The sequence below is a fragment of the Rousettus aegyptiacus genome, unplaced genomic scaffold, assembly GCF_014176215.1.
Source record: "Rousettus aegyptiacus isolate mRouAeg1 unplaced genomic scaffold, mRouAeg1.p scaffold_m13_p_3, whole genome shotgun sequence".
NCBI classification, from domain to species: Eukaryota; Metazoa; Chordata; class Mammalia; order Chiroptera; family Pteropodidae; genus Rousettus; species Rousettus aegyptiacus.
In genome coordinates this window covers 28,642,893-28,665,591 of record NW_023416306.1, presented here as the reverse complement: position 1 = coordinate 28,665,591, position 22,699 = coordinate 28,642,893, and the positions used below count along the sequence as shown (strand labels likewise).

Genomic DNA, 22,699 nt, shown 5'->3' with positions numbered 1-22,699 from the left:
TTCCTGTCTCCAAACTGATCTCAAGATACCCTTGGGATACTTTTTCATCTGGCTTCTCTGTCCAGACCAAAGGTGGTTTAGACACTCATTCAAGGGTTCCCTCTGTTCCTCTGGTGCTCCTGATCAATTGTGAACTCAGTGCTGTCTCTGTGGTTCCTAGTTCCTCTACTTCACTCAGCAAAAGCAGGAGCAGAGATGGTGTTCAGTCATGTACCCAAGCTCTCCCCTATCAGAAGGCATGCAATACTTTGGGAGAAAAGGCATCCTTCCCATCTCCTGTTAGCAGTTACTTGTTAACTAGTAACCAGTTAACCAGTACTTTTGCCAAGAAAAGATTGATTTTCTTAGAAACCTGTTTCTTTTTCATAGAATACTTTCAATAAAATTTAAATAAGCCTCTTGAATACAGGTTTGAAGTGATTTCATGGCCACGGCAAATAGGAACCATAGGACACCAAAATAATAAAAACTGTATGAACTTGAATGCTTTTCTCAGCAGAAAGCTAGGAATATTACATAATATTTATGTGAACACAATCTATATGTTCACAAGTTTAGGGAAGGAGCTCAGGATTTCAACTCAGTCGAGGCTTGAATCCTGGCAGTGTTGTTATATGCCCTTCTCTCGGTCTCATCCCCATCTGACAAAAAGAAATACTAGTCCCCATTTAGTGAAGGCCTACAATGTGCCAGAGGCCTTGAATACATTTTCTTATCCTCGGCACTCCAGAGTAGAGATTGTCATATAAGATACATTCAGCATTATTGTGAGAAATAATTACGGAAGGCAGGAAGAAGACTGAAGCCTCCAGCACAAGCACTCCAATGTTTGTTTCCTCTTTGCATCCTCTCACCTCAAATCCATTAACTTTCTTAGGTTGCTATAGTATGGAGCTGGCATTTTGCTCTGCAGCTCCCACAAGGAGTACTAAGTCCCAGAAGTTCTGGGAAACCCTTCATTGTTTGTTGAGACGCTAAAATGCAAGGGGAGTTGTCCTGTTTAGCACTGTCTTTGAGATATATAGCCCCCCTACCTCAGATAGCCAGAGCGGGACTACCTGTTCCATAATGCAAGAGTCAATTGTTTAATGATAAACCACTGAACATTTACATTCCTCTTTCCTTTTCCCACCCACCATCATATTGGCTGATTCATTTCTTTCAACAAATATTTATGGTACACCAATGCTGGTGATGACTGATCCAGGGTTATAGATGTAAATATCTGGGTGAGAATCCTGTCTTCAAGTGCTTTTGGTCCAAAAGATAAGATGAGCTGTAGAGATAGAGACCTACAACATAAGGCATGGTGTGCTAAGGGCCACCAAAGAGAACAGATAAAGAGAGCTCAAAGGAGAGAAGCATCATTGGATGTGGGGTAGAGTAGTGATCAGGGAAGGCTTCCTGAAGGAGGCAGCATTAATAGAACTAGTCCGTCAAGAGGTATTTTTGAGTAGCTCCTGTGAGTCACGTCCTGGATTTGACACGAAGGTAAATTTTGAATGTGTCAAGAAAGAAAATTCATTTGTTTATTCTGTCAACAAATATTTACTGTGTAGTGGCACTGGGAATACAATTATCAACATAATGTAGTTCCCTCAATGAACTTACAATTAGTCTGAAAGTCACAGAAAAAAAGTGATAGATGATATAAAGAAGAGAGTGCCAAGATGGGGTGGGATGAGCCAGTCTTACTTAGAGCGATCAGTAAAGACCTCTCTGAAGAAAGAATGTTTAAGGTGAAGCCTAAAAAATAAGGAGCAAGACATGGAAAAAGAGGAAAAGGAAGAGCATCTTCCTTTGGTGTGGTTGAAGCATTTCAAGAAGACAGGTGCGACTAAAACACAGTGAGCTGGAGGAAGAGCGATGAGGTTGGAAGAGCAGTCAAGAACCAGGCTATGCAAGGCCTTGGGAACGTTAGATTTTACATCCAAGTACAATGGGAAGCTACTGAGGGGTTTGTAATAAAAGAAACACATAATTATTTGGCAAATGGATGGGGACCGGGTGGGACTGGGGGAGCAGGCAGTGAGACCAGCTAGGAGGCCTTCGCTGTGGGGAAGTAGCCACAAATGAGCTCACTCAAAACTGAAGAAACACAAGAGCAGTGGCAGGGGCAAAAGGTATGCAGTATGGCTGAGTGCAAGAGGCAGGTACTGGTGGGTGTGGTAGGAGCCACTGAAGACCACTGGAGCCACTTTGCAAGCGCTGCTGAGTGGGGAGCCAGGGCAGCTTCTGAGCAGAGAAGAGAGACATTAGGGCTGGGTTTTAGAAAAAGTCTTTCAGGGGGGAAAGAATGTTTAGTTTTAGCATTTAAAAATTGCTCCAGTAGCAAATAAAGGATAGAGCATGGCTTAGGGACAGAGTGGGAGGTGTTGGCAGAGCTGTGGAAAGAAAAGTCCAGAGAGGGAAAAGGTGAGAGGCCAAGGAGGTATCCGACAAGGCTGTGGTTTCTTGGGTGGGAGATATTTCAGGCTCATTCATGGTAAGGTCTCTCTGAAAGGGTGAGACTTCTAGGACTGCAGAATAAAAGGGAGAATGATAGTTTTTATCAGGACGAGGCTTGGGCAAGTCACTTCAGGTGTCTGAGCCTCAGTTTTCTGGTGGATATGTGAGGAGAGATGGAGAAGGATCAGTGGCCAGAGGCTAGGCACTCCTTACCTGCTCACGCCCGAATTTTTCTGTTGTGAGCCTGGACAGCCAGGTGAAGAGGAATGTGTGCTCAGGGAATGGCTGTGTAAGCTCGTGGGCCCTGCTTGTTGTAGGGAAGCCCAAGGCAGGCCAAGGTCTCCAGGCTGCGAGATGAGGGGGTGGTTCAAGTCTGGTTTCAGCCCAGTTTTGCAAGTCCAGTCCTTGATAACCATCAAAGCTCCTGGTCACCTGCAGCAGCCCTGTGGGGATCGGCAAACGGCTGGGACTGTAACCGCATCTAACAGTCAGGGAACGGGGCTCAGAGAAGCCCAGCAACACTTTCGAGGGGACGCCAGGGTGGGGCTCGAAAGCCAAAGCCTCAGCTCTTGCCCACGGAGCAGCCAGGCCGAAACCTACAATCCCCAGAAGGCCATGGGGGGAGGACAGGAACCGGAAGTAAAGACGGAGGCGGGGCCTGGTGTGCGCCGCTGCTGTGTGAGGTGATGGGATCAGGTACGCCCGGGGCTCGTGGCCGGCGGGGAGTCGGGGGGCGGGGGGAAGGTGAAGGGGTGTTGGGGGTGGGGTAGGGTCTAGGGTTGTCCGACCGGTGCCACCGCAGCATTAGGGAGCAGGGAAGACGCTCGGGAAGCAGATATTAACAGTCGTGTGACTTGATGTCCCACGCCTTCTTGGTGCTTTCCCTCCCTGCTTCCCCTCGCACTCACAGCCTTTGGGCCAGGTGGAGCCCACGGGCGGGGTACTTCGCAGTCTGGGATCTAGGTTTTCTAGTCCTGAGGGTGCTAGAAGGGTGGAGCCACCTTCAGTGGACTAAAATTTAGAATGAGAAAATGAGGGAAGCGTGCAGAGACTGGTCTTCCGCTTAGAGCCCAGGGACACGCTCATCAGGTGGGACTTGGGTTGGAAAACTCCGAGATGGGGGCGGGGGCGGAAGCAGGGGCGCGGGCGGGATTTGTTAATTCGGCAAGTATTAATTGAGCATGTAGTATGTACCAAGCCCTTTTCGAGGCGTAGACGACATAGTAGTGAACAGAGAAAGCAGAACACTTGCTTACAGTGTAAGAATGGGGAAGTTCCGACAGAAAAGTAGAATAAGTGCCATGTTGGGTAGTGAAAATGCGAATCAACTGAGAAAGGTAATCATATAATTACCTAGGGGAATAGCATGGGAGGTACAAAGAACGGCAAGTGCAAAGGCCCTAAGGTTAGAATCCTTGGTATGTGTGAGGAAAAGCAAGTAGACCAGACAGTGCAGATGATAATAGCTCAGGGAGGTAGACCTTAATGATCTGAATAGGCCATTGGAAGAGTAAACTTTAGCTTAAGCAGAAAAATGAACACAAATTTCAAATCTTAATTTGTTGCATTTTACTGTAAGTAAATTATACCTGAAAAAGAAATTTAAAGGTCAAGGTAACTAACAGAAAAATGAAAGGTAATTTTAATTCTAATATTTCATATGGAGTTGATAAAATTCAAAGTTGTTGAATCAAGAAGTAATAAAAACAGTCACAGGGCTGTAAAATACAGCATAAAGAATATAGCCAATAATATTGTAATAACTATGTATGGTGCCAGGTGGGTACTAGACTTAATGGGGTGGTTACTTTCTAGGTTATATAAATATCTACTTATTGTGTTGTATGCCTAAAATATAATGTATGTCAACTATAATTAGAAGATTTTTTAAAAAAATGAAAAATCAATAATGGTATAAGCATATGGTTTCAGGTTAATGAGTTAATCACCAGCACTAAAACAACTGGTTAACGGTTGCCACTAAAGGTGGAAGGAGTCAGAGTGAGGATCATTACTTTTATTACAAATAGATCTTTTTACCATATGCATAGATTATATTACATAGATTTGCTTTTTCAAAGTTATTCATTTTTCCTAAAATGGTGGTAGCACACTAGACTCGGAGCAGCCATAAATAGTGGTCAGTCCATTCTTCATGATACTTAACTGTAGACTGGAGTGTTTTATGCTCATATCTTTCTTGGGGATTTTGAACACCACTTAGAAATTGTGACATTCGTTAAGTGTGTTGTATCAGTGGTTCTCTGTATTTTTCTACCTCAGGACTTCTGAGGGATATTAAATATTCTCACTGGTGACTTTGGCTTTCTGCTGTGGTGATACTTAACTGAGTTAGGGGCTGGAATACATAGTTTGGAAAAACAAATTCTGATACATCACCAGCAACCTAGAAGAATTCTTAGCTGGTTTCAGGCCACTCTTTACCATAATTTTTGGCTAGCTCTTCATCTTCCAAGGATGTTTCTAGTGCAGGACTTTACATATAATAGGTGCTCAATAAATATTTGCTAAAGGAATGGTTATGAAAATAAACGAATATAAGGGAGGTGGCTTTTTCCCTCTCTGTCTCACCCTCAATTCATGCATGCATTTTAAAGAACACCATAAATGATTTGGTTTTCTGTGTGAGTGCAGCAGTGAAAAAATCATTGACTGCTTGGAGGTGTCAGAAATTGTGCTTGTCTTCTAAGAAGTGGATTTGGCTCCCTTACTGCTGAAATGTTTTTGTGCTGACTCATTTCTCTGGAAGACACATGCTTTTCAATAAATCCGTGTTAGTATTTTATATACTTCTTCAGTAACACAAGAACACTATTTGTCACTTGGATATACGGAAACACCTCTGTAGGTGAAATAATATAATGCCTTACATATATGTGCTTTTTTCTAATCTGGGTGAAAAGGACAGAGAACTAAGCACATGGACTGGAAATTGGAAGGGAGTGCCCAGAAAACAGAGTCACATGTGCTGCAAGAGCAAGAAGGCATCCTAGAGGACACAGGCGAAGATGGCATCTCTGAAAGCTTCCAGCTTCTACAGATCGATGTGGCATCTGAGCTACAGGAGGGAGAGACGCTGCCCACAGGCAGTGCAGTGTGGTGCTCGGTAAGTGCAGGGTTGCGAAGAACATGGACTTTGAGATGATGAAATGTCCCAGAGACCCCTGTTCTAAGGGTAGGTTCTGGTAACAAAAAGATTGGGAATGAGTTTGGTGTATTCCAAGGGTAGAATTTCCTACTAACTGATTTAAGGCTTCAGTTCCCTTTGAATCACAGGAAAAGTAAATAAAGTTCAAGAGGAATTTTTGCGATAAAAAGTCAGGAAATCTAAACTCTGCTTTAGGCCTAACATGTCACATCCCTTTTCTGGAGCTCTGCTTTCTCTAAACACAGTCTAGTCTATTTTTATTTTTAAGACTAATATCCTTTTTCTCTCCTAACTTTATATCTAAATTAAAAAAAATAAGTAACTGTTTCTAATATTCATTTTCCTTTTTGGTGCTTATGAAGTTCTCAAACAATTTTGTTTTCTGGATAACCTAAGAAAAATGTCCAAAGAAAACAGCGACACTGGGAAAGAATAGTTGCAGCAAAGAAGAGCAAAAGAAAGCAAGAGAAAGAAAGAAGAAAAGCCAATCGTGTAGAAAATTCAGGTAACAATAAATCAGATTGCCGGTATAATTATATTTATTTCTTAGCAAATGGGTATCTACATGTTCCTAGGAGAATAGGAATATTGTTTTTAAGTAAAAACAAACATCTGAGAGATAAGACCTATCTTTGTATTTTGTTGAGAATCAAAATATCAAAGAAAAGAAAATTAAAGTCTGCCTTTCAAATATAAGCTGTTTAGTATGCATATATTTTATAAGCTCCAAGGTAGAAGGAATAATACCGGCAACAGCTAACATTCAGTAAGTGCTATGTGCTAGATTCAGTGCTAAGAATTTTATGTGGATTTCCCTAAGGAGTAGGTACTTTTATTATCCCCATTTTGTAAGTAAAGAGACTGAGGCTCAGAGTAATTAAATAACATACTTAAGATGATACAGGTGATAAATGAACAAACTGAACATAGATTTAGACCCAAGCAGTGTGCTGCAGAGCCCACACTCGTCACCACTCTGCCATACCTAAACTGCCTAATAAATGAAACCTTGCACAAGTGTTAAGTTTTTCTTCATATACAAATAGTGAAGATTTGTTTCTTACTGAATATTGTTCCTGTGTTTTCCCACTTATATACTTTTCTGATACTTCTCCTCTAGGCATCTGCCCCCAGCACAGCAAACGTTTTCTGAGATCCTTAACCAAGGAGAAACTTTTGGAAGCCAAACACTCAGGACCAAGGCTCTGTATTGATTTGAGTATGACCCACCACATGTCTAAGAAGGTAGAACATCTACTAAACTCTGAAATCCTACTCACATGAGGGAAGTCTAGAAGGGAGCAGCTTTCATGAAGAGCATAGTCAGCTCTACCTTCTGTGATTCTATAGTAAACCAGCAAAAGTGTTTATTTTCTACACATGACTAAGTTCCAAGATGGCTGTCGTAAAGAATCAGGAAGAAAATAGACATCTTCTGGTTAAGTTGGGAAATTTTTACCTTCTGTTTTGAAATCAACACTTTGCCCCTGTGTTCATGTAGTCCCCAGTCGAGATGGAGCCTTTCAGGTTCAATTCTCCAAAGATCTTTGGTCTTTTACTAGGGAGAGAAATATTTGCCTAATTGCATGTTGGGGAGGTTACCTGGTGGGAGGTTTTCCTGTAATGTATGTAGTTAATGGTCTTCCATTTACCCTATTGGTGAAGGAGGGATTTCAACTCTGGAGTATTTGGGGTGGCTGAACACAAACGACACTTGGCACTGGTTAGTTAAAATTGATAGCAGTTTATTAGTCACTATGCTCAGCCCAGGAGGAGGATGACACTGACACTCAGAACAGAATGAACAACCGGGGACTTTGGGAGGCAGGCTTCGTAGTATCAAAAGGGTGGAGTGCCCCCTTGTTCCTGCAGGAAGATGTGATTGGTTTGTTGGAATAATTCTGTGGGCTGGCTCAGGGATAGGCAGGAAGTACACCTGGTCCCTTTGTTAAAAGGATTGTTTAGCTGGGGGACCTTATCTGTGGGAGCAGATCTGAGAGGCTCTTGCAGTTAGGACCATTCATAGCCCACTTATTTTCATCAGATGTCAAGGCAGCACACGATATTGGGCCTTAATATTTGGCCTCACACTATAAAACAAATCTTTTAGTTTTCCAAGATCCCTTTTGTATGTGCTAGTGTTTGCATGTTTTTCAGAGAAATTAGAAAAACTGAAGATCTGCAGGTCTTACTTGGTACCTCTTACTATAGCCCTCTGAAAAAGTCAGCAAGTATTTTCTGCTGTTTATATTGATATATCAGATTAAATCAAACCCAAAGCCTTTTTTTCTCTACTGAATCAAATAAGGCAGATTGTGAAACTACCTTCTGTAAGGGTGAGTTCTCTGAATCAGGACGGAAGTTAAAACTTCCAATCCTATTACATCTCCTGGAGTTAGGGAGAAGGTGCTAAGTTTATCTGATGGAATATAAAAATGTCTGTATAGTAATCTAACTTTAATAAATAGTAAACATCACATGGTAAGACTTTAGATAAAAACTAAAAGAGCAATTTCATATATTATATACATAACAGCAAGTCCACAAGGAGGGAGAGTTCTCAGTTTTTCCATTAACTCACTGTTTCTAGTATGATTACCTTAATGTTTCATCTATAAGGTGTGATGCCATGGAGTATCACACATACTCACACATGCATGTGCTCACTCCTGGAATAAAAGAGGTCCTTCTAGTTCATGAGATTTTCCAGAGTGGCATCTTTCCACCTTAAGTCATCCTTATTTCTTTGAAGGAGTTAAGTAGACTGGCTGGACAGATCCGAAGGTTGTATGGTTCAAATAAAAAAGCTGACAGGCCATTTTGGATCTGCCTTGCTGGATTCGCAACAGACAGTCCCCTGTATGAAGAGTGTTTGAGGATGAATGACGGATTTTGTAGTTACCTGGTAAGCCTCATTTTGCATATTATTTGAATTATCTAAAAAGTAGGTTGTGGGTAATTGTTGTTTTACTTTTTTATATTTTGGTATATAAAAAATATATAAAATTATGTTTTCACTATTCAATCTAAAAATTTAGAACCCCTCATCAGTTCTTATATTTAAAATTTTTCATCTTTCCACTGCATTGGCATAAAAATATTGCCAGTATCTAAGGTTGTGTTTTGTGACCCATATATTATATGCTAGAGGGTATACTCAGGAATGTTTTGGGGAAATGCCATGACTCCTTTCTTGTTCTCAATAATGCAGAATTAGGAAATACGAGTTTTGGGGGGAAGAGAAACAATTCTTATGGAAGTAATATGGATTTAAGATGAGTTTTAGGGAGAACTGTTACTTTCCCACTCTTTTCATCAGGTCTCACAAATGTAATGATTGATACCCAGGGAAGAATCCAGTTCATTTCCTAAGAAATGCCACTATAAATGCCCTTCCGTGTTTGCATTAGGTGGCTGAGACTGGGCGATGCGGCCTTTCCTAGGGAGGTCCACGGAGGCAGTGAGTGTGAAAAGCGCCCTCTGCGGTGCTGCACAAATTCATCATGGCTGCTGTTACTGTCTTAACAGTCCCTCCTATAGTACAGCCGTTTTTAGCCTTACTTTTCTCTATACATGTTTTATGATTCCTCTCCATGAACCAGACAGACCCACTCTTTTGTTTTCCTGTCTTCATGCCTTTCTTAGATGATTCCTCCCGCTGTGAATGCTTGCTTTTGTACATGTCAGTCTCACCACTTCAGAAACCCAGCTCCAGCATTCCTTTCACTAAAAAGTCATCCCTGGTGTTGGCACTCTGTCACCTATGGTCCTGGGACATGCTCCCTATAGACCTGTTAGGGCCTCTTCACTTTCTCATTTTGTAAGGTTCAATGGCTATGCCTTTCTACTTCCCCCTCCCCAACTAAGCACTTTCTGAGAACAGGTTGTCAGACATGTAGCCCCTTGATGTACCTAGAGCCTGATAGAAACTAGATGTCCAGTAACTGGTTGCTGCCGTGTCAGCTGTGTATTAATCCTGGTTCACACTTCATTGGATTATTTGCATTTTTTTTCAGCTCGACATAACAGAAGAAGACTGTTTTAGTTTATATCCCGTGGAAACCCTTGTGTACCTGACTCCTGACGCAGAACATGGTATGTATTTTCCTGCATGGATTCACGTAGCACATCATACATAGCCCCTTGTTTTAATATTCCCTGTAGCAGAATTTGTTAAAGCCACCTAAGACGTATCATTCCCCACCCCCGCAGAAAAGGAATGAACTTTACTTGAGTACCTCTCATGGACAGATGCCTCGCTGAATGCTTTGTCCTGCTGTGGGCACACAGCTGCACAAATTTAGTGTCTCCCTCCTCAGCCAGACCTTGTGAGCTACCTGGTGGCCCTTAGTTTCCCTGGTCAGCTCCCCACATTGACCCTTCTCGGATCAATGTTAGATACATCTTTTTTTTTTTTTCCATAAAATCATCTATTGCACATAATTTGATATTAAGTTGATTTTTGTATTTTTTTCTAATTATTTCACATTTCTCTGTAATTTTGTCTCCTTTCTGAACCCTAATATTGATTTGAATCTACCACCTTTTTTTCTTGATTAAATATGCCAAAGTTTTGTCTGTTTAATTGGTCTTTTCAGAGAATTAGCAAATCTATCTTTTTGGTTTCTATTTCATTAAATTTCTACTTTTATCATTTCTTCTTTTTACTTCTTTGGATTTAGAAATTACAAAACAGATCAAATCACAATGGTCTTCATTTTTTCATTAGCTCTTGAAGACGTCGATCTAAACAAAGTTTACGTCCTTGGTGGACTTGTGGATGAAAGCATTCAGAAGGTAAGTGTACATTTTAGGCCTAAAAAACTGTATTTTGAAAAGTGGTGCTTACTTTTAGAGGCACCTACCCTGTTATAATTTTACTCAAAAGGCCTAAAAACTCAGGAAATAGGAAGAAAGAGCCTGTTCTGCCTAGGTTGGCCCTTCCGCCTCTGACAGTCCCGCTCTTCCCTCTCTCCTCATCAGCACTGTCAGAAATCTTGACCTGTGAGATCCAGTGAGAACTGGAATGAGGTGTTTTTAGTAATTACATCAATAGCAGTTGTTGACTCCTTTCTTCTCTCTTCATTCCTGTAAGGATAACTCTGCCCTTGACCAAGGAAGCATTGACTCAGAATTCTTAACAGCTTAACAGTTTGTTCTTTGTGAGAGTAGTTTGCTGCTGCTTCGTCCATTTTCCCTGCCGACATAAATCTTATCATCTCAGCCTCAATAGTACCGTCCAGATTTCCTTTGTTGAGTTGGAATTTTATTACAATAATTAGCTTTTCAGTGTTTCTATCATATAAATATTTGTTGAGATGTTATTTGTATTTACTAAATAACATTGCATAGATAATAAAGAATGATATAATAGTTAAAATGTATAAAAAGGAATACAGTGAGAAATGTCTCCCTCCCATCTGTGTTTCCCAGTGTCTCCCTTGAGGCAACCACTATTTTCTTGTATATTCCTCTTGATATATGATCACACAAGTATCTGTTTGTGGGTATATTTTTATATAAATGCTTTTCATACATGTGAGTGTATTTTATATTTTTTTCATGTATGTGTGAAATCCCTACATGTTTAACACAGATGATATTTAACTGAATTGCATTTATTCTGAAAAGGTTAGTGTTCCATGACTTTATAATGATAATCTAAAAAAATGGAGGAGGGGAGAACTCTTATTAATGCCAGCTAATAAATGAGAAGTGCATAATAGAATCAAAAAATCATCATTTTGTCACTCCCATGGTAATCTTTGATTCAGGGAATTGATTGAACAAAAGGTTATTGAAGAACTGACTGTTCACATGGTCTTAAGGGCAGATGACAAACCGTAAGCTAGAACAACATCAGAAGAGGTTGACCCAAAGGAGGAAGGTACTCAAAATTAAATCATGGTCAAGGAACAGTTGATAACTGAGACTATGAGTCTGGAGATGAGAGGATTCATAGTGGCATGATCACTGCCTTCAAGTATCTAAATGGCTGCCTTATGGAAGTTGCCCTTCCTCTTAATTGGGCTGTCTTGCTGCTAGTGGTGTGCTTGACTTGAATCCCATCTCCCTCTCTAATCTGCTACCAACTGGCTCTAAACTGAAAACTCCAGATCTCCAGAATTGGGTCTTACTGAGTTAGGGCTAGGCATATTTTCTTCTGATTAATTAGTCGTCTGATTGATTAGCATGGACTTTTGGATGCAGACTGTGGCTGCAGATGTGCTTCTTTTTACTTATTTCTTTCTTGGTTGTAAGTAGTAGTGAGTGGAAGCTAGTGGATAAATGACTCCCAAATAAGTAAGGTAGGTGTTGCTGCACAAGCCATTTCTTTTCTTGGGATAAGTAAATACTCTTCGTTGTCTGCAGTTCCTTCCATTCTACCATAGGCTACTATTTTTAATACACTTATCATTAATTATGAATACAGAGGGAAATTCAAGTGGTGGTAAATGAGGATTACAATATCTTCATGTACTGTTTTTAAAAGAAAAATATTTAACTGTGATTTACAGAAAGTTACATTTCAAAAGGCCCAAGAACACTCTGTCAAGACAGCTCGCCTGCCAATCCAGGAATACATGGTCAGACGCCAGAATGGGAAAAACTATCATTCAGAGATACTGGCCATCAATCAAGGTACTGCTCACATGGCCCACGCTTAATGAGCATTAATTCTGGTGCTGCTTCTTTACATCATGTTTAAGTGTGAATGGCCTTTGAAGCAGTCTTCCCTGTGACCAATGTGCTTGGACTTTATTGCATGAGAGACAGTTTTCATTTTTTTCCTGATTCCCAAGTCAATATGGTTGAAATTGTTGTCTTCGCCTAGAACGCCCTGTCTTTAACCCATCATTGACCAGTGAAGTCCTATTTGTTCTTGAGGATTCAATTCACTGGCATCTTGGCTACTCCCCTCCCAGACCCCAGGCCTGATAGAAACTCAATGTTCCCATTGTATTCTGTTCCTCTCTGTAGCAACTTTGTCCATTCACAGACCTGTATCTCTCAGTGTAGGCTGAAGTCCTTGTGAGCAAGCAGGACTTGTATCTTAGCCTCTGTCTCCCTAGGATCTAGTACCATGTGTGGTGCAGTAGGTTTGTTGAATGAAATATTCCAGAACATCTCTTTTCTTATCATTTACTAGTTCTCTTTTAACAATGTAGTCACTGTGCTTTCTGTTTACCCAACAGTATTTGATATCCTGTCCACTTATTTTGAGACTCAAAACTGGCCTGAAGCATTGAAGAAAGGAGTTTCTTCCAGAAAAGGCTATGTTCTTCAGAACTCAGTGGAATGATGGCAGCCTAAGATTGCAGCTGCAGGAGGTGAAGTTGCTGGAGGGGCCTTGACCAAGGAGCAGAAGGAACAGTGGTGTTGGCACACTTTTGCCTTTACTTGACATCTTGGATATTCACTAGAATATAGGTTACCAGTAACAAGGACCACATTTTATGCTCTTTTTTAATCTCCTACAGTGCCTGGCTCACAGGAAGTGCCCCCAGATATATGTTGACTAAAAGTTTACGTTAACAAGAAGTTAGCTCAACTGCATGACTTTGGATGTATTAACTCATTTTTGTAAATCTGTTTGTGGAAACCTACTCTTTAAAGATGGTTTAAATAATTACTGTTGTATCAAGAGTTTAATTTTCACTGAACTGCTATCATAAAGTTGTATGACTTTCCAGCTCCTTTTGATCATGCCATACATGTGCTTTGCAGGATCAGCCTGTCCTAATCTAGGCCTGCTTTAAGCCCCATAGCACTGTTCTCACCTGTGGCTCCTACCCTGTCTTCTTCCTCTGCATATGGGCATGGAGGGCTTCTCTTCCTAACTGTAATCCCCTCTAAAAGGGCAATTTGTGGAAGTACCTTTGTATCCTCTGAGTCTTGCACAAACTAGATTCTTCGTATATATTTATTAGGTCAAACTGAACAGTGAAAACACAGTATTGATAAGTCTAATTTGAAAATAACCAAAAAATGCATTTTATCTGACACAAGCATTAAAGAACCTCTTAGTACACAAATCCCAGAGATCTGTTTTCTCATGTCCTAGTTAGATACAGTTATTTCAGTTACTCTGGCCAGTTTGGTTTACTCAACTTGATAGCTAAACTGCTAGCAAATTCAAAAAACGTATTCTGTATCTCAAAAGAACCAAAAGGTTACTTCTCTGTTCTGTCCCCTTCCCTTCATAACTTAATCCTTCAGGATTAAGAATAAGAGCTATGACCACTTGATAAATTATATCAGTCTTTTAATTACTTAAAAACAACCCAGTTTTCAGAAAACATCTTGAGTTTTCCTATTGTTCCTTCGTCTTTTTCAACATATTGAATGATTCTATAGTCTGTCATTCAAAAGAGACCTGTGGATAGGCTTCAGTGGTCTGTAACTCTAACCATATTTTCAGCAAGGTTTCTGACCCCAGAACCACAGACCGAGATCATCTGCCAGGCTTCATTCACCTCTAAGGCTTTGTTTAAAATACCAAATAGCAGAAGAATTTCCCCTCCAACTCCATCACAAACCTCTACCAATTTTTTCAAAACCTAGGCAGGTAGTTTTTTGTTTGGCTTCTAGGAAACAATCTTAGTAAAATAAGATTTGGTTGGACTTGGATTCAGAGATCCTTATTACAGTGTTTTTTTGATATTACAACAAAAAAGATATACCCAAAATATCCTATAATGTGAAAATATACAACTATTGAATTTTAAATAGCAATCATGAAAGAAATACATTAAATGTTGTTTGAAGTGGACAAAGTCTATGACTAGTATATAAAGTATAATACTGTATTCCAACTTAAGAAACACACATTCACATATAGTTGGGAGGGTAGGCCCAGTTAACGTCTGTGCCTCAGTTTCTTCTACTAGGAGGATTAAGTGTCTTCTTCAGTTACGAAGAATAAATGAGTTAATCCAAGCAAAATACTTGGAACAATATTTGATCCGTGGTAAACACAATAATCGTTAGCTGTTACACACTTACCACTATGTTACAGGATTACAGTTAGTTTTTATTTGCTTCTTTATACTTTCTATGTAGTCTACATTTTCTTTGGTGAGTATATTTTATCATTATCAGAAAATAATTATTTTAATGCTCACGTCCAGTTCATTACAGAAACTGCACTCTAGCAAAACTAAAGTTAATACCAAATAAACCATAACACTAACTTTTAGTAAACTTTATTGCAAAGAACAAAAAAACCCACACCATTATTTTATAATGATTTTTTTCACCCACAAGAACATGGGTAGCAACCAGTTTCTTTTTTATAAAATTATTTCCTTTTAAGACTCCAGTAAGACAATATGTACATTCACATCTTGTCTTCTGAAGATTTAATGAGGAGAGGTTCACCTGAAAAAAATTTTCCTTGGGAAATCCACAGTCTCTTGGCTTAATTGACCCATAAAAAAGTCCACATAGATCAACTTTCTGCCAATCTAGAAAAGATTTGTTTCCTTTGATCTGCTGTCATGTGTTCACAAGCTTCTAAAATGTTTGCCAAGATTAAGGTTTGCTGAACTGTTTTTGCCTTAACCCATATTCTTCCATTCATCCCAAATACTATTTCCAGTGGGTAGAGTTTTCCTACTTCCTGTATGATTTCACAGTCTGGAGCTAGCAGCCTGGTGAGAACGAGGAAAGAAAATGAAATTGAACAAAGTGGTAGGGTGTGACACGACCCTTCTTTAGGAGACTCCTTTTCTAGGCAGTTCTCCATACTTATTCAAAAGCCCACCAATATCTTTCCAAGAACAAGGCACATTGACAACATTTGTTACCCCTTTTCTTCCAAAAGGCTTTACACTTACCAGCATACCAGAGAGTCACAACAGTGGGCCATCCTCAACAAAGAAATTAAACTCCCTGTGTTGCCAACTTTACTAAAAATATATAAAGTTCTTCCCCTACATAGTTAGAGTATCTTAATTCTAGGCTTTAGAATCCCTGGTATTAAATTCAGTACTTGGAGAGAAGCATGAACTCTTTCAACCCACAATGGTACTGCTTGGTTAATAACATGCTTCTCTAATGTCCTGAACTAATTCTCCAAATCTGCAGAATAAATAGCAAAGAGAGGCATGCATGCAAGATAGTTCTGAACTTCAGGATCTAGAAGTAAAGCCCTTTAATAGGGCACCAACCTTGGGTAGGTAAAGGTCTAAACACCTAATGGAGAATCTGCCTCTGGGAATTATTAAATCTACCAGAACAGAATAGCAGGAGACTTCGGTGAATGTCTGCATAAACTGAGGATCACATCAGTCTAGCTGCATGGGCTCCTATTATTAGAGAAATTTGGTGATTTTCTACAATTGTAAACTGCATATGTATTTAAGTGACTTAGAAGGGTTGGAAAGGCCAGTTTTTACATTTGGGCTGAGTATATCAGCTATAAGGAACAGCATACTTTCTGGGAGAGAAGCTCAGACTCCATATCTACACACAAACTACACTGTTAAGTACATTTGAATTTTATATATTCCATTAAGAGAGGATAGAACTAAATGCATAAGTTTACAATTGTGCTAATATACTGATTTTTTAACTGAGGAGATTCACACATTGTTACAAAGAACCCAAATCCCAAAGATCAGTTAGCTTTCCAAGAAAGTGTAATTATAAAAGACAGGCAAGCCAGAAGGCAGCAGGACTTACTTTCTAATTAAGCCCAAAGTCACTTTAAAAAGTAGACCATCCTGTCCAATCACACCCATTCCATTGGCTCGTCCACAGCTGTCAATACAGACCATCTCTGGTTCCATATCTTTATTAGCAACCACAAATTGTCCATAGACGAGATCTCCAACCTACAATGATAATTAAAAACAGTTCGTCCTTCTGAGCAAACCACTCTTAAGTGCTAATGTTGGTTCTTTCCTATAGACAGCAATGCCAACCGCCTATAGTTCTGTGGCTTAATGTACTGACTACACTCCAGCATTCCCAGAGGCACTCTGGAGTTTGGTCTTTAAAAAAGGCAACATTAACACATGTACCCTTCCCCTTCACCCACCAGGAAGTCCCCAGACAGGGAGCCAAGTCAAAGCCAAAACCTCTAAGGTTACACCATCCAATCTGGTAGCTGTTAACCCACAAGTAGTTATTTAAACTTACTTTTAAATTAAAATTAGACACTTAAAATTCATTTCCTCAGTTACATTAGCCACATTTCAAGTACTCAACAGGCATCTATGGCTATGGGCACCCATGTTAATCAAACAGCATCATCACAAAAATATCTATTTGTACTGCTTTAGGGAATTACAGAAGATTGATGGATAGAAAAACTGGCATGTGTATTATTCATAGCAAAATGGAACAATGGTAATTCACTGACACCTCTCCATGCAAGATTTACTTAAGAACCACCTCAGAGATGAACTTCAAAATGATGAAACTAAAGAAATTGAGAGTGAACTTATTCTGTTAAGTACCTACTATTTGTTGGTGACTAGAGGAACTAGAAATGAACAAAATGCTCTGCCTTTCAGAGCATTTGGTCTTGGAGGGCAGCAGAGATGTACATATAAATAACAAACTTTATTTCAGGCCAAATTCAGTAAGTGCTAGAACAAAGTTATAAGAATAAGTGCCTTAGATTAGGAAATGACTTTACGGAGATGGTGGTGGTTAGCGTGGGTTTTAAAAGATGAGTATGTGTTCCACAGGCTGAAAAGGGGATAGAGGGAACATCATGGGCAGGAAATTTTGAGTTCAGTAGTGCTGTTAATTAGTTTGGTATGGGTCAAGCATGCTGCATGGAGATGTAATTATGGATGAGGGCAGACTTTTAGAGTATAATGCCAAGGAAATCTGCAGGCTTTGAAGAAAGGGGAGTGTGAAAGGCTATCAGCTCTCAAATGCCTAGATGGAGGGGCAAAAGTGTATAGGCAGGGATGTTAATGAGGAGGAAGTACTTGACCAACTCCAGTCAAGAGGTAACTAAGGCCTGAATTTGTAAAATAGAGATACAGGGGTAGACTTAGAGAATCAAATAAGATCAGTAAGATAAGATTAAGTAACAAAAGACATGAAAGGTGAGAAGGGGCAGAGAAACCACCAAATTTCTGGCTTAAGTATAGAACAAGTATGGTTTTGTCTCCCAAAAAGCCCAAATAGAAAACTTAAGGAAACACAACTGCTTCTCTATCGACTCCAGGAAGAGACTGTTGGGAAACAGTGATGTGACTGAAGTTGTGAGATGACAGTCCCAGGACCTACAATCAGGATAGATGGGTGGCTGATAAGGCAATTTGCACCATTTATTCCTCTTTCCTTCCTAAGCCCATAACTTACTTCTTTGTCCAGTGGATATGGGCATAACAGATAACGAGAGAAAAGATATAATCTTTTAACTCAGTAGAGATGAAGTAACCCCAAATATAGCAAATGTAATAAGTATGTGGCTCTGGCACCAGAGCTGGAGCATCAGAAGAAATTCTTGGGAGCCTGGATCACAAAGATGCTCAGAGATAAACCTATATAGAACTGGGGGCAAAAAGGTCATGCTTTGGAACAATTCAGGTAGCCTACTGGATATTTGGATGGTTTCTTTTTTTTTGAAACCAAAAGTTACCATCTTTACCTGCACATTTGGTCTGTTTCTTTTAGTTGCACCTTCAAATGCCAAGTAAGACAAAGAAGCTGGCTCACTCCCTCCAACATCAACTTTGAATATATCTCCAGATTTAGCTGTCACTATGCCAATCACATGGTCTCCTTTCACTGGGACATACTACAAAAGAAATCAATGAGAAACAACCATAAATGACAATAATTTCCAAGATATCTTGGAAGATATCTTCAGCAAGTCTTTAGTGGTTATTTTAATATGTTTGTCATTGAGATATTTAGAAAATATTTGAAATCCAAAATTTCAAAATTAATACAGGTCTTACAATAAACTTGATCATATGCTACTATCAGTAAAAGAAAACCAATCACATCATAAAACTCTCAGGTTTACAGCTTCTAATAGTCTGTTCATCTGAGCCGGTATCCCATACCTTTTCGGTACCTTTATCAGGGAGTCCCTAGCTTCTACTTGCACTTAAGTCTGGTGGCACAGGCGGTCCTCAAAACCAAGGAAGGCTATTAAATCGTTAGACAATTTTTCCTATGTTAAAGCTCTTATTCTAAGAAAAACCTAATTCCCTGTGACATCTACTCATTGAACCTAGTTCTATCCTTTAGGACCCCTTAAAGGTAAGCCTAGTTCTCCCTGACCTTTGGGATTTTGAAGGCAATGACCACGTGTCACAGTCCTTATCACTTATATGCCAAGATTTCTAGACTCCTTTCCCTCCTAGTCGCACTTCTAGGGCCACGTCCCAGTTGTGCAGTCCCGCTAAAGGAGATGCAGAGGTGGGCACAGACACGTTGACTATAGGCTAGCCTTAAGAGAGGAGGGCTCCAGCGCCCCCTTCCTGCTTCCGAGAAATCTCCCCAGAACAGGGATACCACTCACGGCCGTACCACCCCTCCGGAGTCCCAACTCACGCGTTTCTGTTGCGAGTCCACCCAGTAAACGCCGCCGCCGCTGCCGCCGGGCTCCTTGTGACGGAGGCGGCCGCACTTGGTGACCAACAGGCGGTCGCCACAGCGCCGCAAGCCCGGACCGCAAACAACGCGCACCCGGGGGCGCGCCCCCGCATTTAGACGCAGTCGCTCCCCTGTACCTCCTGGGCCTTCTGCGTCCTCCTGCTCCGGCAGCAGAAGCTCCTCACCCGGGAGCACCACCTGATTTAGCACAGTGCACGCCGCCCGCGCTCTGCCACCCACAAGGGACTCGGCTGCAACACCCGCAGCCTCAGCCATCCTAAGCGCCACCAAACACTGTTCCCAGCTTCCGCTTCCGGCGCCGAGTCCAATCACCAACCCGCCCAAGGCTTTCCGTTTTCCGCCGTAGCGGCCTATTGGACTTGAACCTTCGGCTGCGAAGTTTGATCCCTGTGGACCAGCGGGTCCTCACAAGAAGACTATGTTTGTGTCTCTAACAGGCCGCCTACCCTGAAGTCTGTTCGCCGGTCCGTGCGAGAAACACGCGGCTTCAAGTCATCGCAGAGCCTCTACTTCCGGTGTCTCGGGTCGCACCATAGGATACAAAACGCTCCCACTTTGGGTTCCGAGGGAACGTTGGGAACTGAGCAGAGGCTTTGGGAGTTAGCCCTTCTGATCTCGCCCTCAGAAGGAAAAGCAGTTTCCTATTTCAAAATAAACCTTGGTTGTTGCTAGAGAAGATATCTATTCACACTGTGGAAAACATATAGAAGAATAAAAATTAAATAAAACGTACTAGTCTTGCCCCCATTTGTCTCCCTTGCTAGGCTGTCATCTAGTTTTCATTCTTTGCAGCCTAGGGTCTGGCACAACATAGCTAATACCCGACGAATGAATAAATGGTAACATTTTGGCGTGTATTTCTCCCTAGACTTTTTTTTCCCCTGCAAATATAAACATGCACATTTCCACATAATTGAGCTATCTCTACATGGCCTGAGAAAATCAGTACCTGCAGTTAAATCCTTGCTGCTACTCTTTCGGGAGCACGCTTTAGTTGCCCATGTGATAAGTAGCTGAATTCAAAATCCATAGCACTTCAGGTCTGCTCTTCTGACTTTTAGGGCTCTTACTTGAAATCATCACTTCCTCTGTCAACTGTCACCTCCAATTAGCCCTTGCTCAGATTCCCTAGCAGGGATGAAAGCTCCTGGGCACTGGGAAGGCTTGGCTCTGCTCATATTTCTGAAGCATCTTCCAATGTGAATTTTTAGATTTTTAGGATGTTTACGACAGACCATCTCTAACATGCCCTCCAAATCTGGCAAAGATACCGATAAACCAACCGAATAAGATGCTAATTGAAACGTAACTTTTGTTGTTTTGTGGATTATTGTTAAGAACTATTCTTGGCCAGTTACCCTGACAGAAAGGATAGTGTAGATTCTTTTTCCCTCCTTCCAACTCCAACCTAGCTCCAGAGGGCCTGAACTGTAGGTATTCCAAGACCAACAATGCCTAGATATTGGCTGGCCCAAAGCTGTGCTGGAAGGGTGCTCAATGACTTTGAATCCCAGCTATGGAGAAAGGGAGGTAGGGAAGAGAGCCCAGGATTGTCCCTCAAGCACTCCACATCAATAGAGGAGGCTCTGGAAGACACTGCCCCAATCTGTCTACAGAATTCCATCAAGTCCACCTCCCTGTGGGGGTGGCACGTGGGAATCCGTCTGACTCACGTCCGAGTCAATAGATGAAACCAGATGTCAGTAGGAAGTCCTTCGCCTTGAGACCTGAAATTCGCGCCGCTAAGAGTGGACCCATCGGAACCCCGCCCACCAAGCCCTTCCCAACATACCCCGAGGGGCTGGACAGAGGACGGGGCGCGCGGGAAGGCAGCCTGGCCTCTGCGCTTCAAGTCGCCAGGCCTATGCTGCGCCAACTCGGCGTCCTGCGGCCACTGGTGAGTGAGAGCTCACCGCCATGGCCAGGGGCGGTGTGCCCGTCTCCGGGTATGCGAGGTCCGCCCGCGTGTGGGTGGTGGGAAGCCGAGCGAGTGTGCAGAGCCGGGCCATGAGCCGCGTCCCGGGGCTTGAGCGATGCGTGGTCTGGTTTTGGGGTCCCATGGGGTTGTGGTTGTGAAGTTTGCGTTTCCAACCTGTGCGTGCTGCCTTATTTGAGTGTGAAGGTGGCCGCAGCGATTGGGAAATGCAGAGGAGGCCAGGGCCATGCAGCTGCGGACGCATCTTCGGGAGTCGAGACCATGCTCCGCCCTCGGCCAACGCGTGGGTGACTTCCTGGCGGATCGCCCTGCGTCGGGCTTGCAGCCTGGGAGCCAGTGCGGTAGTAGCAATGTCGTCGACTCCTTCGGGAGTATGCCTCCTTATTTCTGAGTATTTTCTTCAGAAACTACCAAATTGCCCTTTGGAAAGATCGGATCGGACTACTGCGAACTTCTGGACTGTTTCCCTGAAAAGTAAAATCTCACGGTTGTTTTTATTTTCGTTGTGAGATTTAGAGGTTTTTTTCCCTTTCAGTCAGCCATTGCTCTGAGCCAGGAATTGAGCTAGGGAACCAGCTGGATCATGGTCCCTGCCCTCAGGGAGTTCACTGTCTCCACATGAAAATACCAAGAGCTACAGTTGCTGTAACTAACAGTCTGATTATTGTCAGCCCTGAAATTACAGAGGATGGATGAAATAGTTTTCTTTATGTAGGAGGAAGGCAAGGTTCAGGATAGGTGTCCCAAAAGAGGTACTATTTGAACCTTTAACATTTCTTAGTTCACTAGTTTCTAAAAAGTACAAATTAACTACATACTGGTTGACATACAGAAATTAATAGCAAAAGAGTCCATGGAAGTAATGTTAATATCTTTATCCAAGTACAGGATTGATAATAAATACTCAGGATTATCACTATACAATGAGCATCTACTTGCTACAGATGTTTTTAATCACAAAGAACTCTGGCTAGGAAGAACTAAAGAAAGTTTGAAAGAGTGTAAGAACAGGTAGAAGGACCAGCTATTACCCGTAGTACTGAGATAGAGCACCCAAGGAAAGAACTCCTCTCCCTTAGCAGGACTGACTCAGGCCTTGTTGGAGAGGGCATGGCCATGACTCCTTAAGTGGCAAGAAGTCACTAGGAATCTGTGCTAGTGGCACTTACTAGATTTCCACCCTCCAGAATTTGCTGACACTTTCAGGGGTGCCCGTGGAATACTATTCCTGGGGAGATATCTCCTGAGTAGAGTGCTGGGGAAAGCTATTCCTGGGGAGGACTTTTGTAAGCTTGTTACAAAACTGCAGGGTAGGGTGCTAGGGGAAACTGCTGGCTGCTGAGATCTGGCCACCATGCAAAACAGGAGCAGATACTGGAGAAGTTACCCTGCCGCAGAGGTACACCAGAGAGCACACAGGAACCAAAACCCATTTCATTCTTCCTGCAATGCCTATGCAGGGCCTTCTACCTATAAAGCTTATCTTCATGATAAAGAGCAAAGGAAGAATGTTTTAAAGGCCGATTTTCTCAGAGCAGGCAGTGAAAAGTGAG

At 41.7% G+C, this 22,699-nt stretch overlaps 2 protein-coding genes across 3 annotated transcripts; one reads left to right on the top strand and one right to left on the bottom strand.

Annotated features, from left to right (window-relative positions):
- Nucleotides 1-3,077: 3,077 nt before the first annotated feature.
- On the top strand, nucleotides 3,078-13,250 carry TRMT10B (tRNA methyltransferase 10B). Of its 2 annotated transcripts, none has more exons than XM_016146236.2 (9): nucleotides 3,078-3,144; nucleotides 5,373-5,575; nucleotides 6,014-6,122; nucleotides 6,738-6,862; nucleotides 8,370-8,522; nucleotides 9,634-9,712; nucleotides 10,347-10,414; nucleotides 12,136-12,259; nucleotides 12,814-13,250. In XM_016146236.2, exons 1-9 carry the CDS (start codon nucleotides 3,135-3,137, stop codon nucleotides 12,918-12,920), a joined length of 978 nt encoding a protein of 325 aa, XP_016001722.1. In that variant the 5' UTR covers nucleotides 3,078-3,134; the 3' UTR covers nucleotides 12,921-13,250. The 2 variants fall into 2 exon arrangements, with proteins under 2 accessions (XP_016001722.1, XP_016001723.1); XM_016146237.2 differs by lacking the exon at nucleotides 3,078-3,144 and adding an exon at nucleotides 3,248-3,537.
- Nucleotides 13,251-14,807: 1,557 nt separating this feature from the next.
- On the bottom strand, nucleotides 14,808-19,582 carry EXOSC3 (exosome component 3). The gene is made up of 4 exons (XM_016146238.2): nucleotides 19,148-19,582; nucleotides 18,234-18,383; nucleotides 16,304-16,455; nucleotides 14,808-15,270 (listed from the first exon to the last, which is right to left on the bottom strand). The coding sequence occupies exons 1-4, from the start codon at nucleotides 19,463-19,465 to the stop codon at nucleotides 15,069-15,071; spliced, it is 822 nt and encodes a 273-aa protein (XP_016001724.1). The 5' UTR covers nucleotides 19,466-19,582; the 3' UTR covers nucleotides 14,808-15,068.
- Between the last annotated feature and the right edge of the window lie 3,117 nt (nucleotides 19,583-22,699).

Excerpts from the sequence above, each read along its gene's own strand:
- EXOSC3 (XM_016146238.2), bottom strand. The coding sequence starts at position 19,465 with ATGGCTGAGGCTGCGGGTGTTGCAGCCGAGTCCCTTGTGGGTGGCAGA. Across the intron at positions 18,384-19,147 it reads TGGACTCGCAACAGAAACGC|TATGTCCCAGTGAAAGGAGA; the intron begins GTGAGTTGGGAC and ends TTTCTTTTGTAG. Across the intron at positions 16,456-18,233 it reads GAAACAGACCAAATGTGCAG|GTTGGAGATCTCGTCTATGG; the intron begins GTAAAGATGGTA and ends TTATCATTGTAG.
- TRMT10B (XM_016146236.2), top strand. Across the intron at positions 8,523-9,633 it reads ACGGATTTTGTAGTTACCTG|CTCGACATAACAGAAGAAGA; the intron begins GTAAGCCTCATT and ends ATTTTTTTTCAG. Across the intron at positions 9,713-10,346 it reads GACTCCTGACGCAGAACATG|CTCTTGAAGACGTCGATCTA; the intron begins GTATGTATTTTC and ends TTTTTTCATTAG.